At 53.8% G+C, this 16,707-nt stretch overlaps 1 protein-coding gene across 1 annotated transcript in view; it reads right to left on the bottom strand.

The window, feature by feature from the left end:
• Window positions 1-325: 325 nt before the first annotated feature.
• Rtn4r (reticulon 4 receptor) overlaps window positions 326-16,707 on the bottom strand; it is a 25,098-nt gene continuing 8,716 nt past the window's right edge. The window contains exon 2 of the mRNA XM_021626203.2: window positions 326-2,002. Within this exon, the coding sequence (XP_021481878.1) occupies window positions 603-2,002 (1,400 nt within the window). The 3' untranslated portion in view covers window positions 326-602. The remainder of the gene's footprint in view (window positions 2,003-16,707) is intronic.

Raw genomic sequence — 16,707 nt, 5'->3', positions numbered from 1 at the left:
AGACAATCCCAGAGTAGATACCCCCACAAAAACCAGCTTGTTCAGAAGCAGAGGGCCAGGCACTTAGTCAGCTCAGCTCTCAGAAGAGTTGGCTGATGTCAGCTCCGGGGCAAGCTCCCTGTTGCAGCTGGAAGGAGGTGAGAATGTCACCTCACTTCCATACATGAGCTCCCCCACCCCCGCTCAGCCCAAACTGCCCCACCAACAAGGGTAGGCAGTTCTATCTCCTCTTAGGCCTTCTGTGCCAGTGTCTGAAGGAGATGCTATGCTGGGACCCACCCTCGTTTCTCACCACCCACAGTACCGCAGCCCAAGAGGCCACAGCTTAAGAAAACAGCTCTTTATTCCACGTCATCCGATATTTTACACAAGTAAAATAAAATTCATATCTCTATATACCGCGATCCGGGTGGGAGGCAGCGTTCTGGAACAAATGCCGCCCCCGGAACCCTGTAAACATGATGGGGTGGAGATGGGGGTGGGCTGGCGGGGAGGCATCTGTCAGGGAGGGCCTGGCCTGCCCCGCAGAGCCTGTCCCTGACTCTGGCTGGAGGCATGGAGGGAGACCCCATATGTACACACACCTGGTGGCTGGTGGCTGGTCAGCAGGGCCCGAGCACTGTCCAAAGTACCAGTGCAAGGCCCAGAGGAGCAAGGCTGCATGCCAGAGCCGGCAGGGCACCTGAACCCTCTGCGTCCCCGGCTCCAATGTTTCCAGTTCCTGCCTGGCCCAGACGGCAGTGGCTGCGGGTGCGATTCTTTCGGGAACAACCCGGCCTCCTGCGGGGACCAGTGGTGGGCAGTCCTGGTGGCTCTGAACCCCCAGGCCGCAGAGCAGTCAGTGGGGGTTCTGCAGAGCTGGGCAAAGTCCCAAACGGAGAGTCATTGATGTGCCGTGGGCCTGAGCCATTGCTCGGTGGAGTGTCACCAGGAGGCACGCGTCCCTTGAGGGCGTTACCAGCAGAAGCCGGCCTCCCAGGTTCCAGCACTGAGGCTTTGTCTGCAGCGTCCGGCTGGCAGCACTTGGGTATGCCCAGCAACTCCTCATCAGTGAGCTGACTGGTCTGGATGGGACGGAAGGGCCCTGAAGCCACAGCACAACCCTCGAGGTCACTGGCAGCCAGGCGCTTAAGATCTCGGCCTGCCAGGCGAGAGGGCAGGCTGCAGGGCACCTCTGATGAGGAGCCTCGGAACTTCTGCAGCCAGGCCCAGAGTGGACGTGCCCGGCAGTCACACACCCAGGGGTTGTCATTGAGTCGAAGGTACTGCAGAGACCTCAGGGGCGCTAGGACCTCTGAGGGAAGCATGGAGAGGTTGTTGGCAAACAGGTAGAGGGTCATGAGGCGGCCAAGGTCCCGGAAGGCGTGTGGGTGCACACGAGCCACATGGTTCTGGTGTAAGAGGAGGCGGTCAAGACTATGCAGGCCACGGAAAGCGTGTTCAGGCACGCTGGGGATACGGTTGCCATGCAGAAAGAGGTGAGTGAGGTTGCCTAGGTCACGGAAGGTGTTGTCAGGGAGTGCCTGCAGATTGTTGTCTTGTAGGTAGAGGTACTGCAGAGCTGCTAGTCCACGGAATAGGCCAGGACCCAGCTCCTGCAGGCCGCATCGGTCTAGGTGCAGTGTGTGCAGGTGGCCCAGGCCACGGAATGTGGTAGGGTCCACAACACGGAGCTGTGCATTGTCACTGAGGTCTAGCTGCTCCAGGAGGGTCAGACCGGTGAAGGCAGTGGCATCAATCCGGGCCAGCGCGTTAGAGTGCAGCCACAGGATAGTGAGATTTCGGCATGAGTGGAAGCTGGCAGCTGGCACATGAGAGATTCGGTTGCCGTGCAGGAAGATCCGCTGGCTAGAGGCTGGGATGCCAATGGGCACAGCCTGCAGGCCCTGCTGGGGGCAGCTTGTTGTCACCTTGGGCTCGTTGTAGCACACACAAGCACCAGGGCATGGTGCTGCTACCCTCCAGGCCTGTAGCCATAACACCCATGCCAACAGCCGGCTTCCTGTGGGCAGAGGAAAAGGTGATCAGACAGGAGCCCTAAGAGGTGGGAATTGATGCTGGAACCAGTTCTCCTTGGGTTGGGCCTCCAGGGACTGGGCAGAGTCTAAAGGCTGCCAGCCCTGGCAACGGGGATGGCGGACCTCTGCCTTCCATACCATAGAGACAATACTGGGCTTTCAGTTGTCCTTGGAGACACGTATTCTACACTGGTGATGTCGTCCGGACCCCCCACCTACCTCAGACCTGCTGGCATGACTGTTGCACGGTTGCTTACCCGAAGGGGTCAGCTCGGTTGGTCACCAAAAGCACACATGTGAAAGCCTTCTGGGGTAGCTGCATGCACCATACCCAGAGCCCCTGGGACCTGCTACTGTTTGTCTCCAATAGTCTTAGCTTTATCCTCAGCCTACCCAGATCAGCCCACCAGGCTACAGGTAAAGATGGAAGAACACCGTAGGAGAGCCTGAGATGCAGCCCTAGGTCTCCCAGGGCCCTTGGCCCAGGCTGTGGCAGAGGTACATACACAATCCATGCCCTGCCCAGACCCCTACAGCTCTTGACTACCTCTGGCAGCTTGAATGGAGGATTTGCAGCCCCTGGAGGGCTTTCCTGGCCTGTAGAGGTCTCCTGAGGCCTGGGGTAGGTAGGTCTTCTCACTAACACCTCTGAGGGAAAAGGAGCCTGGGTGTCGGAAGGCAGGGAGGGAGGGCACAGGATCCCACTCCAGGAGCCTCTTGCAGGCCCCCAGGGCAGACTGCTCCTCCTCCACACAGCCTCCCTTTTAAGCACTTCCTGACTTGGCTGTGAACACCTTCGCAGCTTCCTCCCCTGGCCTCATTCTCTGATCCATCCCCTCCCAGCCTCCCTGCCCATCCCTGTTGCCATCCTACTTCTCTTAGTGGCCCCAAGGCATTATGCCCCATCCTAGGTCTCTGGGCCAGATATACCTGGGTGTGGCCAAGGACCTACATAAGCAGCAGCAGCCTGCAGCTAGTGCTGGAGTGCCTCGTCCCTAGGATACAGCTTCTTGGCCTGTCACTAGAGCCCCATCCCTTTTCAATGCCGAAGGCTCTTTCAGGAGTGAGTCTATTAAAATGTGAATCCCCCTGGGAGGGTTATGGCTTATCAGCTAACACCTCCATTGACAGCTAACACCTGTGTTGGCAGCTAGCTAAGAGCAGGATTCTGCAGACAGGAGGCCGAGGCTGGCTAACTGCTTGGAATTGCAGCCCCAGGGAGGAGGGGACAGACCAGGAGCTAGCTTTCCCTACCCATCCTTGGCCTCTGGGACTTGTACTTTTCACTGGGCCCCTTACCACAAAGGGTCCTCTTCTGCAAGTGTGGACTGTTGCTCTAAATCCAGATCCCCACAGGCCAGGTGAGCTGACCAGCCAAGAAGAGCTTTCAGGCTCTGAGGCTCCTCTCTTCACACTCAGTGGTTTTCTTCTACTAGCTTGGGTTTGCTGGGCCTGGGGTCATTCATTGGCAACCACGGTGGCAAGCCAGGCCCAGCGATGCCCCCTCCTGGGCTGGCCACGTGTGGACAGCGCAGGGGCCTGAGACTCTAAGCAGCTCACTTCCCCTCACATTCTCTTCTTGCCTGTCCTTCCTGGGACAGCCAGTACCCCGTTATGCTTTATTCTGCTGTCACAAAAGGACACCATACGTGTACACGGCATTTCCTGGTCCTGACCTCAGAAGCCGGGGCTGTGTAAGTGAGCGGCTTTCTGGAGATTTTACCGCCGTGGGTGACAGGTGGGCCACATTATCAGCCCTGTCACACCAGGCTGCCTATCACACACATGTGCCAACTGAACCTCACAAACACCAAAGGCACCTCTGATCTCTCCGTGCTATCCACCCCATCGACGGTAGACTGAGACAGGGTATAGCCCCCAGTTGTCCCACGGTAGCTCAGCTGGGGTCACCGGTGTCCAGAGCTGAGCCACAACAGGGAGGTGGGCAACCAGAGGAGTGGCTACGTGCTGCTCAGCCTTGCCAGGCTGAAGGAAAAGGACACAGCTGTGTTTCTGTTGGAAATCAACTTCAGAGAGGCGGCCCTTCTCACCTACCCTGTCAGCACAGGGGCTGGGGTAGGCTCTTCCGCTGTAGCCACAGTAATTGGCTCCAGCCTGGCCCCCCTTGGGGCCTGCCCGCTGGTCTCCATAGCAACCCCTGCGCTGAGCAAGCATGAGGGGGCATCTTTTTTTATGAGATAATCAAACCCAACTTTGCAGCAGCGCTTGTGTTCACAGCAGGGGTTTGGGGAAATACCCAAACACACCTGACAAGGCGTTGTAAGGATGTTTCCCTGACCCCACCAAGGGCTGCCCTGGTCAATCTCTCTCTTTCTGTCACCTTGCAGGCCTTCCTGAAGGCTCATCTTTGTGGTTTCTGCAGTGCCCTGAGTGTGGAGCCTGGACCCCTCTACACCCACTTGGTTTTCACTCCTAAACCTGCCCACAGATTCTCGTGGGGGCGGCCTCTTGCCTCCCTGTAGCCTCCACCAGACACTCTCATTCGAGTCCCCATTCTCAGAAGGCACCTGGTGTGTACACGTGGGCGGAAAGTGGTCCTGGGAGGTCCATCTCTCTTACATGGAGTCCAGGCAGAGGCCCCTCCAGGACCCTACACCCAGCTGAGCCAGCCTTACGTGCTATGCATAAAGTGGTATTTCTCTAGCTAGTCCTACAGACGTGTGTGGGTCTCTTCCGGGGCTTTCCCACGAGGAACTCACTGGATGTTGGAACTGGGTCACAGCCAGTGGCTTCTGGCTCAGCTCAGGTCATCTAGGGTGCCACAGGGCCATGAGGGTACAGTGGAAAGGGCTGGCTTCCTAGTGCACACGGCTCTGAAATTCCCCAGGGAGGACCATAACTAGATACAGACCCCGGGGTCCTTCTCTACCCGGGGCAGCCAGATCAGGTAGGATAGAACCATTGGCCTACATGCACTCATCTGGTACCGACAGCTCTTCTGAGTCAAGAACTCATATTCACATTCATTGAGGAGGGAATGTGGGGAGGGAGGAAGGAGGAGATGGGAGAGACGGAAGGACAGTAGGGAAATGGAAGGAGAGAGATGGAAGAAAAGGAGAGAGGAGTGGTGGGGGGAGAAATAGAAGGCAGAAAGCAATCCTGGGCAGAGGGAAGAAAGCCAGGAAATGGGAGGGGGCCGTGAACGGGGAGAAAGGGAAGGGTAGGTAGGATGGGGAAGCTTCTGGGGCTTTGCCCAGCAGCCACTTGAGCCAGCAGGCAGGCACTGCTGAGGTCAGCAGCTCGCCTCAGCAGCCCTGGAGGCTGCCTTCTTTAGCTTCTTTAGCAGGACCAGCTCACTGCGGCCCTGCATACACTCCACCCATCACCCTAGCCCAGCCTGACATCCCATGGGAATGCCCTCTTGTCCTACCCTGATGAGGCCAAGAGACAGTGCAGGCTCACATCCTCACAGACCCAGGGCACTGACTTTCATCCTTCTGCCAGCTGGGTGTCCTTGAGTTCGAAGTGTCTCTCGAAGAACAAATATTTACCCCATGGACTTTGGAGGGAGCCTACCAGTTAGACTAGTTGAGGTATAAAGGCCTCAAGTCGGTGCCACAGAGGAATCCATTCTCTCACCATCATCAGCAGCCTTGCTTTACAGATCGGGAAACTGAGGTAGTGAGGACTGAAGTCCTGCCCCCGTCCTGAGACAGTTTAAAAGGAAGGGGAGGTGGGAGACAGGGCACCACCTGGAGGGCTGTCAAGGAGAGTCTAGCCAGCTCATGAAGGATGACTGTTGTGTGGCCTGGGCAGCCAGGACTGCTGCTCTGTTGGCTAGGCACTGGGGCATGGGCCCTCCTGGCTGTCTAGGGCTGGAAGGCTGGGGTCAGAAGGCTGGAGAGGGGCTGGACTGCTGAGGCAGTCCAGAAAAGACCACAGTTACAAGGCGGAACAGCTCAGCATGGAAGACCAGAAATAGCTCCAGCAGAGGGTGGAGGACCAGTATCATCCCCACACTGCAGACAGTCAAGGCATCCTCCCCTGAGCCCATTCCTCACTCCTGCCAGCCCATCACTACTGAGCCCCACCCCACCTGTACCCTTACATTCACTTATTTCACACACACCGTGCACACACACACACATGCACACACACACACACACACACACACACACACACACACGCAAGCACTGCTCACCTTCTACCCATCACTGGGTCCAGACACACGCAGCGGTAGCTTGTTCTCACACTGTTCTTCTTGGGCGCTCCCCAGAGCACAAATGGGGACAGGAAGGTGGCAGGTCCTACAGAACACAGGCTACCCTGGTTCTCCTGAGGGTGTGGTCACCAGCCTCCACTGCCCTGTCCTGGTCCCTTGAGGCCTTGTCCTTTATTGATCTTGACTATAGAGCAAAACAGACAGGCCAGGTTGACAGTGGGCAAGGTCATTTAACATGGTAGACAGATATATGACCCATGATGATGTGCCTCAGGCCTGGCCCTGAGCAGCTGGGAAACTGAGGCCTTACAGTTGATGCACTGCAACTGAGGTGTTGGAAACGGCTTTTGGCTGTGTCAGGTCATCCTCTTGTCCTCAGAGATCTCGCAGAAACCCACCTGCCTCCGACTTCAGAGTGCTGCAATGAAAGGCATGCACCACCACGCCCTGCTCTTTCATTTCTGTTTTGGAGACTGACAGACCACAACGTTGTCCAGGCTGGCCTTTAACTTGTGATATGCCTATCTCAGCCTCCCAGGGAGCTGGGATTACAGGTGTGTGTGCTAAAAGTCTCTCCTAGGAATTTAGTTTTTTTGTCCTGCTGCTTACCTGAAGCGCTCCAGAGCCTCACCGGGTCCAGCAACATATTCTACTCTGGTACTCACCTCCATGGAGCTCCCTGCGAGTCCTGCTCTGTGGGCCTGTGGTGCCAAGGCACTTGGCTGAAGCCCATCTAACCTGCCGATCAGTGTCCCCTCTCTGACGAGAAGCTGGTAGCCAACAAATACCTGCTGCCTAATTACAAGCCTCTTACCCCTAGGCCTTTGTGGTCCTGCTGCTAATTCAATCCATCTTCCAGGCCAGGCTTCAGTCCCCAAGGACACTAATGAGGAACCAGCCAATGACTGGCATATCCCTACCACAGGCATCCTGTGAAGGAGACCTCCTTAGGCCATGGCCTAAGCCTCAGGACTGCCACACACATGCCCCTCTTCCCTCTTACCCATCCTGATACCGTCCTGGATGGAGTGCTTGACCTGCAGGGTCTATGGTATTGGATTCTACCATTTGTGTCTCATATCTATTTCTGGGACAAGTATCCCAGACTATCCCGGACCGAGCTCTGGGTCACCCACCCTCTCCCTGAATCTGCTGTTGATCTCGCTCTGAACGATAATACGTGGGGTAAGTACAGAACTTGGGGTGCTTGGCCTCGACTAGAGATAAGAACGTATACTAGGGACAAGCAATGGCGGCGGTGGGGGTGGGGAGAGGCAGGTACAGCCATGTGTTGTTAGTACAAGCAGAATGCAAAACAGGATGAAGGAATCACAGAAGCCAGTGTCCCTTGGGCACAGGCAGAAATGGGTTGGTATGAGGGGGCTAGCGGAGGGTCTTCTTTCCCTGCAGTGGGAGGAGGCAGGCGACACCTCCCCATGTGTAAAACACGATCCCACAAGCAGGCAGGTGGCCACTACCCAGGCTGAACTTATTTTGCTATTAAAAAAACCATCAGCAGTGCAGGTCTCGAGGCCATCATCAGCTTGCACCCTCTGGCATCTACCCTCTGGGACCCACTGACTGTGGGTCAGTCCTCAGGACAAAACCAGGCAGGCAGGACCCTGCTAGAGATGGCCGATTAATGAAGAGCGAGCACACCTCCTAAGCTGGGCCACCTAGCCTCCTGAGACCTCTGTCATGGAGGCAGTAGCAGCGGCAGGACAGGCAGGGAGTGCCAATGGGGAACAAAGGATCCAAGAGGGAGAATGCAATCCTCTCCATCTACATGTTCCTGGCGGAATCCCCCTCAGAGGCCAGAGCACTGAGTCCACGGAGCTGGAAGGAAAGCTGAGGGGCCCTGGATGACCTGGCCCAAGAGCTGGCTGTTACAGCTGGGGTGGTTCTTTTTTCCTGTTGTTTGTTTGGCATGCGGCCAAATCTATATGTTCACCCACGATCCAGGGCCGCTTTCAGCGCAGTGACGCTGGCACAACACATGGTGTGGCCCACGGTGCTGGGGCCTTCTTACCGGAAGTCTGCTGACCCGCTTTGTGACGGAACGCCTGCTGTGCGGGGCGCTGCTGTCTTCACACTCACAGGGTCTTGCCAAGGCCGTTCAGCCTCCCGACTAAGGGTCAGAGAGGAGCAATCATCCTGCCGAGCCCGCATGGCTGGGTGGGCTGGGCGCAGTGGTCTGACCTCTCAGTGCAGGGCTAGCTCTGAGGAACAGTGAGCACCGTCAGCATTTGGGGGAGGGGGTTGGAAGTTGTGTGAAAAGGGAGTAGTGAATACTGAAATCCTGTCCGGGTTACGGAAAAATCAAGTATCCTGCTAGGAACACTGTCAGGAGGCATGGAAATAAGCATGCACAGTAGAGTACAATTTGGAAATCAAACAGGGAAGCCGAGACAGGAAGACTATGAGTTCAAGGTCAAATCATAGCAAGACCTTGTCTCAAAACCCTCCAAACAAGCTGGGTGGAGTAGGGACCACTTAGTCTTGCAATTGGGAGGTGGAGGCAGGAAGATCAGGAGTTCAAGGCCAGCTTTGGCTACATAATAAGTTCAAGGCCACCCTGTCTTGAGAACAAACAAACAGGGGCGGGACAGGTGGCTGCCCTTGTAGAGGGGCCACTTTGGTCCCCAGCACTCACGTAGCAGCTCATTTAAATCTAGTTCCTGAGGATCTCGTCCCTTCTTCTGATCTCTGAGGGCATGAGACGCGCACAGTTCACACCTACACACGTAGGCAAAGCACTCATACACTTCATTTTTTTTTCCAAAAACTTTTAAAAAAAAAGAACAAACAAAGCAAAAGACCAAAACTGTTTTTAAGGAAGGAATCAGGAGGAAGCAGTAGGGGTCAGTTCCCAACTGGGAAGGAAGGCTAATGGCACTAGAGAGAGAGCAAACCTAAGGGAGGTGGGTTTGTGTGTGGTAGTGGATCTGCTCAGATGGGGGCCTGCTGGCATGATGGCTCTGCTACGCCAGTATAACCACCTCCAGGATGTCTGCAGGGTTCTCTGCTGTAAACTGCCTCAGAAGCTCCGGCCAGGTCCAGTGGACTGGGTAGGAATGAAAGCACGAGCAAGTCATGACTGATAACCATGAGCAAGTCAGCACTGATAACCTTCCCAAGATGTCAAGAGTCTAGCCTTGGCGTTTACAATTAAGAAAAAGGGATTTATTGTGTGTGAGAATGCCCAGGAAAGGAGAAGGTACTACTTCTTGACAAAAAGGAAGGTCTGGACCACTTCCGATGACCCCAGAACCAGCTACTCATGCAGAGCCATCCCAGGGTCACAAACTGAGACCAATGTTAGCATCTCCATCGTCACCACTGTCATCACCAACATCACTGTCACCATCAGCACCACCACCATCACTATGGTCATCACCGTCATCCTCCGTTACTGTCACTGGCATCACTGCCGTCGAGATCACCATGATTACTGTGCCGCAACCATCACTGTCATTACCACACCATCGTTATCACGGTCACAGTGTTGCGTGTTACGTTAGTCAGCTTTCTGTCACTGTGGCAAAATCTGAGTCAACGTTTTGGGGAGGTAAGGCTCATGTTGGCTCACAGTTTTAGAAGTTTGGGCCCAGGGCAAGAACATGGCAGAAGAAACAGCAAAGAGAAACAAAAAGAGAAAGAAAGAGAGGGGATGTGGTTTTATGTGCCTTTAAGGGCACATACTCAGTAACTTAACTTTCCTTTCCTAGGTACAACCTTCTACAGATTTTTGCCACTTCCCAATATTACCATGGACAGAGGCTAGGTCTTCAGAACCTCTTTGGGATATTCAGGATCTAAACTGTAGAAGTTACTACTGATTCCATTATCACCACCACCATCTTTACCACCCATCATCAACACTATCAGCACTATACCAAGCATAAGCAAAGCACTTGGCTAGAAAACAGCCTGAGGCAAGCTTGGAGCACACGTGGAGAGCAGCCATCTTCACACAAAGGCAGGAAATCACAGCCCAGTAAGGAGGTTCTATTCCGGCATCAGAGGCTTGAGGCCATTCAAGGCTATCTTTGATCAGCAGCTGTTTCCTAGGGAGGCACTGTCATCGGAGGCACTGTCATTGCAGACACAACTCCAGCCTCACAGGAGGCTCAATAGCAGGGCAGGACAGAGGAAGAAGGGAGCATTCCTGGACAGCTCACTCCTGGGAGTTTCATGACCTCCTTGTGGTACAACTCCCATGTGGCAGTTTGAGTAAGAATAGGTCTATGGACTTATATATTTGAATGCTTAGTGCATGGCACTGTTTGAAACGATTAGAAGGATTAGGTGTGGCCTTGTTGGAGGAAGTATGTCAACTGGGGGTAGGCTTTGAGGTTTCAAAAGCCCATGCCAGGTGCAGTCACTTACTCTCTACTTGGGGATCAGGATAGAGCTCTCAGCTACTCTCCAGCACCATGCCTGGCTGCTGCCATGCCCCCTGTCATGATGATAATAGACTAAGCCTCTGAAACTGAAAGCAAGCACCCAATTAAATGCTTTCTTTTATACAAGTTGCCTCAGCCCAGGTGTCTCTTCACAGCAATAGAACAATGACCAAGACACCCCATTGCACAATGAGTAGGTGACCATTACTCCTATGCCCTACATAAAGGCCTTGAGGCAAAACCCCAGTTGGGTACCAGTGAGGCCAGGGGACAAGGCACACTTGGGCTCCAGGATCCCTGCAACTGTACCCAAGCCCAAGGACCACAGGGCAGGAATGGACAGCTACTGTGGCCTCCTGGGTCCCATATAGCACCTCACTCTTGGTTCAAGGCTTGGTTCAAGCCCTCTTCCTTGGGCTGGCTGAGAATGAGGCTCAAATATAAATTCCAACTTTTAGAGTAGCTGGAGAAGAGGCCAGGCCCCCTGAGCCTGTCACCACCCCAGCAATGTGAGCATCATGCTGAGTCAGCACCACCTTTCCAGGACCCAGTGCTGCCTGTAGCCTTGAAGCCCCCACTGAAGCATCCCTAGCCAGGTCTGAGCTGGGCTAATGTCCTACCTCCCTAGAAGTTAGCCTGTGGCTTGACATCCAAGACTGATATAGCCATCCTCTTTGTCCGACCTTGCTCACTGTGATTCAGGTGAGGAGTTGGAGATGGCGAGGCACAGATCAACACAGGACCCTTTGCTGTAGCAGTCACAAAGGCACTCTGGCTTGGCCGGACTGCTGTCCCTGCTCTGTGCCTGTATTGAAGGAGAGCGGGCAGCTAGGCTGTTCCCAAAACACACTTGGAGCCGTGTCCTTCCTGCCTTCTCTAGAGTCATCTTAGCAGGCTTGCTGTCCTGCTGCAGGGAGCCTGCACAGCCTTCCACAAGCTCGGGCAACCCTAGCTGCCGCTGCCTTATCATCAGGAACCATTGTTCTTCCTGTTCTACCCAACCATCAGCACACAGTAGACTCAGTGAGTTATATACAGACACGTGTTCACTCCTCCCCAGAATGATAGTGACCAAGCAGCATGCCCTGTGGAGTAGAGAAACGTGAAAGAAAGGGTCTCCACCTTTGCATATGGGGAAGCCCAGGGAAGCTCCTACTTAAAGGCTCAGAACCTGCCAGCTGACATGCCCCATCTCAGCAGAACCCTATCCTACTTCCCCTGAAAGGGTGACCAGCAATTATCAGTGTGTAAAAAAGGCACCAGAGCAGACCACAAAGGAATGTAAGAGGTGGCAGATGGAGGGTCAGAAATTAGGGGGAAATTCTAATTAGCCCACTCAGGGATAGAAGTGGATTTAAAACAAGAACAGGGTGCCATGCCCCAAGGAGTCACCAGAGAACCAGAAAGAGTGTCTAGAAATTAAAAATAGAATTGCTAAAATTAAAAGAATCAATAGAAGGGTTGGAAAACAAGGTCAAGAAAAATCTTCCATAAAGAAAAACAAAAAGAAAAACTGAATGAGATTCAATGGGCAAATATAGGTCAAATGTCTTTTAGGGCAATTCTATGAAGAGAAAACAGAAAATGGAGGATAAAAAATATCCAAGAGAGGATACCAGAAACTTTCTTAGGGCCAAGGAACCTCACTGGGCATTCATGGCAAACTCCAGGCTCCTGGGGACCAAGAGATTCCAGAAGGAAAAGCTGGTGTAAGCAATGCCAAGGTAGCAGTAAGGCTCACCAGAGCATACTGTGTGCCAGGTAATGGCAATGCTGCAAGATTCAGAAGAAATGCTTTCAAAATATGGAATTCTGGGCCCAGCCAGTCCAGCTTGAACACACTTGCAAGCATGGAAGGGCTCAGACGGCCCTTCACTGTACCTACCCTCAGCCAAAACAAACACATACACTCACGGATGTTAACATGCATCCCATGAAAGGAGAGACAAGGGTCTAGGATGGGGCCCCAGATGAAAATGAAAGAGAGACAATGAGCTTGCTCTCCTATGAGATGGGGCAAGAGGAGAAACAAACATTCCACAGACAACCGTAACCTGAGGAAAAATGAAGGGCACATGAAAGAGAAGAGGACACGGAGCCTTCCGAGTCGAACGTGGGCTGAAAAGTAGAGCGCCCGCATCCTGAGCAGGGACAAGCTGTTCACTGGTGCGGGGCCTGCTCAGCCGAGGGTGGCCGGGAATGCACCTTGGTTTCTGGCCCGCTCTACATTCTTCATTATGGAGGGATGCTCAAAGGTCCAGCCCTGCGGTCCCTCTCCCTTGGCCAACCCAGATGTCCCTCCACAAGCACTGAGCTCCGCTTCTATCAACCTGACCAGCCCCTACCTAGACTCTTCACACTTGCCACTTTCTTCTCACTGTCACAGTGCTACCTCTCCATTCGGGCTCCAGTCTCAGGCTGTCGTGGTGGGTGGGGAGGCAGGACAAGGGCCATCTTGTACTGGGGGCAGGACTGTAACCCCTGGGCCTCAGCATCTCTATTTCTCAGAGCCCCAACCTGCGACAAAGCCCATGGCACACAGGCAGGGGCAATGTGAATAAGTAATTGCTCTTTTATTAACGAGTGATAAAATTATTCCTATATGATTGTTTGTGATAATGCTTGCTTATTTGAAATCAATTTGGAATGGAAATTGTTGGCGGCTTCTCACCTGCACGGATGGAAGCTAGGCACTACTGCCTCATACAGAAAAGGAGGTCACTGTATTTTGGCTACATCCTGCTGCTGATGCATTTAGGGTGCTATGGCCATGGGGCTGTGAAGCCAGGGAGACCAGGTACCTCTAACCTCACTCCTGGGCAGCACCTACGTCCAGGGTGCAAGAGGGGTCAGCTCAGCCACTCGGTGTGCCTTTTCCGCTGCCCCTACTCACACCTCTAAAATGTGCAAAGCTCCGATGATAAAGTGCCCACTGTGCAAATGTGAGGACCTGGGTTAGAAAGCCGAGCACCCACAGAATAGCCAGACATGGTAGCATCAACCTGTAATTCCAGTTCTGGGAAGACAGGGGCAGGAGAATGCCTGGAGCTCACCAGTCAGCCAGACCAGACAAATTAGGGCTCTGGGTTTGGTAAGAGACCCCGTCTCAAAAGAAAGGGGAAGAGTTCCCACTCCTAGGCAAGGAACCACACTCCTTTTGAGCTGAGGAAAGAGCAGGGCAGGGAAGGCCCCTCTCTAACAGACCCGAAGCCCTATTGAGGCCCTCTCCAGTGACCATAGCATGGCCAGCAGTGCCAGAGGCCACTCGCAGATCTAGCTGCATCCATCTCTCCATGTGATTCTTGGGGATCTGGGAGCCAGACTTTCACCTCACACAGGTCACACCCCATGTCCATTTTGGGCACCACTCAGGCCACTCATAGCACAAGCTTCAAAAAGCACTTACCTTTTTTCTGGTCATAGTCTTAATGATTCCACAAAACATGACCCCATTCTTTCCCCTCCCCAAAGCCCAGTGCAAGAGGGTCCCTAGAGAGCCTCGGCTTTCTATTCTGACACATGGAGGCCCAGTAACCAGGTCCTACACCAGCACCTGTTCTTGGGAAGTCCTATTTCAAACCTTGATCCAACAGGCCAGACAGCTTCCCCCTCCAACCAGGCCCCACCCACTCCTCAGCTGTTTTGGGTGGCTGCAGCAGGTCATGACTTGACCAGTAGGTGTTGGGACTTAGGTTCAGGTCTGACTGCACTCATCTCTCCCATGTGACCCTTAAGGATCTGGAAGGCAACAGTGAAGCTGTGTCAGCCTGAAATCTAGCTACACGGGCCAGTTCAGTCATCAGTAATGCCCCAGGAGCCTGGGTTTCTTATCTGTGAGGCAGGAGAGCTGCTCCCAGGGCGATACACCTGTGAGACACACCCCAGAGGCCCTCGGCGCCAGGGTTCCCATTGGACCCACAGGCTTCAAGTGGCTTGCCTAGCCAGTCTCTCTGCAGCCTGTTTCTGTCACTGGGCTGTGTGCACCATGGGGGCCGAACCATGCCTAGTGACAAGCATACAGTAGGAGCTCTGTGTGTGTTTGTCACATGCAATTACATGCTCCCTATAGGCAAGTGGCAGCCTTTGTGTGCCTGTAGAGACGGCATTCCCCGGGGATGCCCAGGCCTGATGAGGCACTGGTCCTTTCCTGGTTGGGGGAGGCTCGTGCATACAAGTGCTGAGGCTCTGAGCGTGCCTCAAGAGTGGCCTTGCTTCCGTTACAGATGGATGTTTGTACTGTCCCTCCCCACCACCACAAACTCATAAGGATTCCCTGCCTCAGCCTTCCATGTAGTGGGAGTACAGCATGAGCTACTATGCTCAGTTTCCACCCAAAACATATGCCCAAAGTCCCAATCCTCAGTGTGATTTTATTTATTATTGCATTCGTTCATGCATTCATTCATTTTGAGAGCACCAGAGGCCTAGGCTCTCTAGGGACCCTCTTGCATTGGGCTCCAGGAAGGGAACAGAATGGGGCCACGTTTTTTTGAGGCCTGATAGTGACAGCCATGAATGGCCTGAGTGGCGCCTCACCTGGGGATTATGTGACCTGTGTGAGGCGAAAGCCTAGAATAGCTTGGGACTATTTTATTTTCCCTTTCAAAATGTTTGTGTATGGGTATACCATGTGGGTGCGGCCAGAAGAGGGCATCCTAGCTCCTAGAACCAGAGTTACAGAAGGTTATCAGATACATGTGGGTGCTGGGTGCTGGGAACCAAACATGGAAGTCCTCTGGAAGGGCAGCTTGTGCCCGTAACTGCTGAGGCAAGCCTATATCCCCAGCCTGGAACTCTTGATCTTTGTACCTTGTCCCCCAAATGCTGGAGCTTTAGGCGTGTTACCAGCAAACCCTACCCCTGATATGAATGTATTTGAAGGAGGTTGGTGGGAGATGGTTAGGGTTGGATAAGCTCTTCAGGGGGAGGCTTTGAGATGGATTCGTGGCCTAGAAGAAACCCAAGAGAGGCCATTTCCTACAGCAAGAGAACCATCTGCCAGTCAGGAACAAGCAGCTCACTAGCACCCGACTGTGTTGGCGCTCTGATCTTGCAGTCCTAGCCTCTAGATCCGAGAGAAAATTAATCTCTGCTATTTGTGATGCCCAATTCACGGTATTTTGTTACGGCGGTATGAGCTAGTACAACCTCCCTCTCAAAACTTTGGAGGGTTCTCTTCAGGTTTTCAGACACAAGTACGATCTGGCAAGATCCAAAGTGTTTCTGGCTTGTTCTGTTTGGTCTTGTGTTGACGCCAGAACAGGCAGAGGATAAATAAACCAGCAGCCCTGTGCTCTGAGATCCCTGCACACCACAGCGCAGCCCTGAGCCTATCAGGTTCTGAGAGCCTTGGATTCACTTGCATTGGGTTCAGGGGGCTCAGGTGGAGTTCCCAACCTCTGAATTTATTCTTTCATCTGGAAATAGAGATCAGCAAATCTCATGAGGTTCACACCTGGCTCATGCAGGGCAGGTGTACTTGGCTGGGCAAAATAATGTGCAGCCCACCAGTTCAGAACTGCCAGCAGCACACTGCCTCTCTCTGAGAAAATGTCCTCACCCTGTGGAGAACACCCTGTCCTGCTCTTCCCTTACTCCTGCAGGCCTTTGTTCAAGCATGTCCCCCTTGTTCCCAGGCCCAAGGCCTCAGGGAGCCTCTTCTCCCCTGAGCCCCACCCATCACTTTAAGGAGCTGGACCCTTCTCACTCCTTCATCACCCCTGCCCACCTTCCCACATGTGAGACCCTCTTCTGGGATCAGTGCCCACAAGCTCTATACAAGGGGCACTAGGGTCCAGGGCATCAGCTAGGCCAGAGCAGGTCTTTACCACAAATGTTCCCAGGCAAGGCATGGACAATGAACACCCATAACCTGGCAGGAAAGCAGGCCCTGGGCTGAGAGCCTCTTTTTCTCTACTTGCCATCACAGAAGGAAACCCTGCCTTCCCTGGGCTGTTATCACAGCTGATCGAGATAGTCTTGTGACCTGAGGGCCTGGGGATCCCTGGGAAGTCATCTGCGGCTTTGGGTCTGGGTAGCTGTCTTGGGAGGGCAGGGGAGTGTGGAGTTGCCGGATGTGACTGAGGCCCTATGGGAGGGG

This window comes from Meriones unguiculatus, chromosome 17, assembly GCF_030254825.1.
Source record: "Meriones unguiculatus strain TT.TT164.6M chromosome 17, Bangor_MerUng_6.1, whole genome shotgun sequence".
NCBI classification, from domain to species: Eukaryota; Metazoa; Chordata; class Mammalia; order Rodentia; family Muridae; genus Meriones; species Meriones unguiculatus.
This window is presented reverse-complemented; position numbering and strand designations above follow the sequence as displayed.